The 250-nt window shown below is 62.8% G+C and overlaps 1 protein-coding gene across 1 annotated transcript in view; it reads right to left on the reverse strand.

The window, feature by feature from the left end:
• The window catches only part of CLIC3 (chloride intracellular channel 3), a gene marked incomplete at its 5' end in the record, with an annotated part of 1,835 nt that extends 1,592 nt beyond the window's left edge, over positions 1-243 (reverse strand). Inside the window, one exon of the mRNA XM_009575286.1 lies at positions 167-243. Within this exon, the coding sequence (XP_009573581.1) occupies positions 167-243 (77 nt within the window). The remainder of the gene's footprint in view (positions 1-166) is intronic.
• Between the last annotated feature and the right edge of the window lie 7 nt (positions 244-250).

Raw genomic sequence — 250 nt, forward strand, 5'->3', positions numbered from 1 at the left:
AGGCAGCAGTGGCCCCCTCTGGGGGGTACAACAGGCTCCATGCGTCCCACAGTGCCCACTCTTAATGCCCCTTCCCAAGGTTTTGGGGACCTACCACACCCCCCATCAGTGTGCAAGGGCAAGGCAACCCCCATGGCCCCATGGTGAGTGGGGGGGCACGACTCACCTCTTCACATCCACGGTGGTGAGGGTGAAGGGCACCCCTTTCAGCAGCAGCACCATGAAGAGCCGCTGGCAGAAAGGGCAGTGC

The sequence above is a fragment of the Fulmarus glacialis genome, unplaced genomic scaffold (genome assembly GCF_000690835.1).
Source record: "Fulmarus glacialis isolate BGI_N327 unplaced genomic scaffold, ASM69083v1 scaffold21323, whole genome shotgun sequence".
NCBI classification, from domain to species: Eukaryota; Metazoa; Chordata; class Aves; order Procellariiformes; family Procellariidae; genus Fulmarus; species Fulmarus glacialis.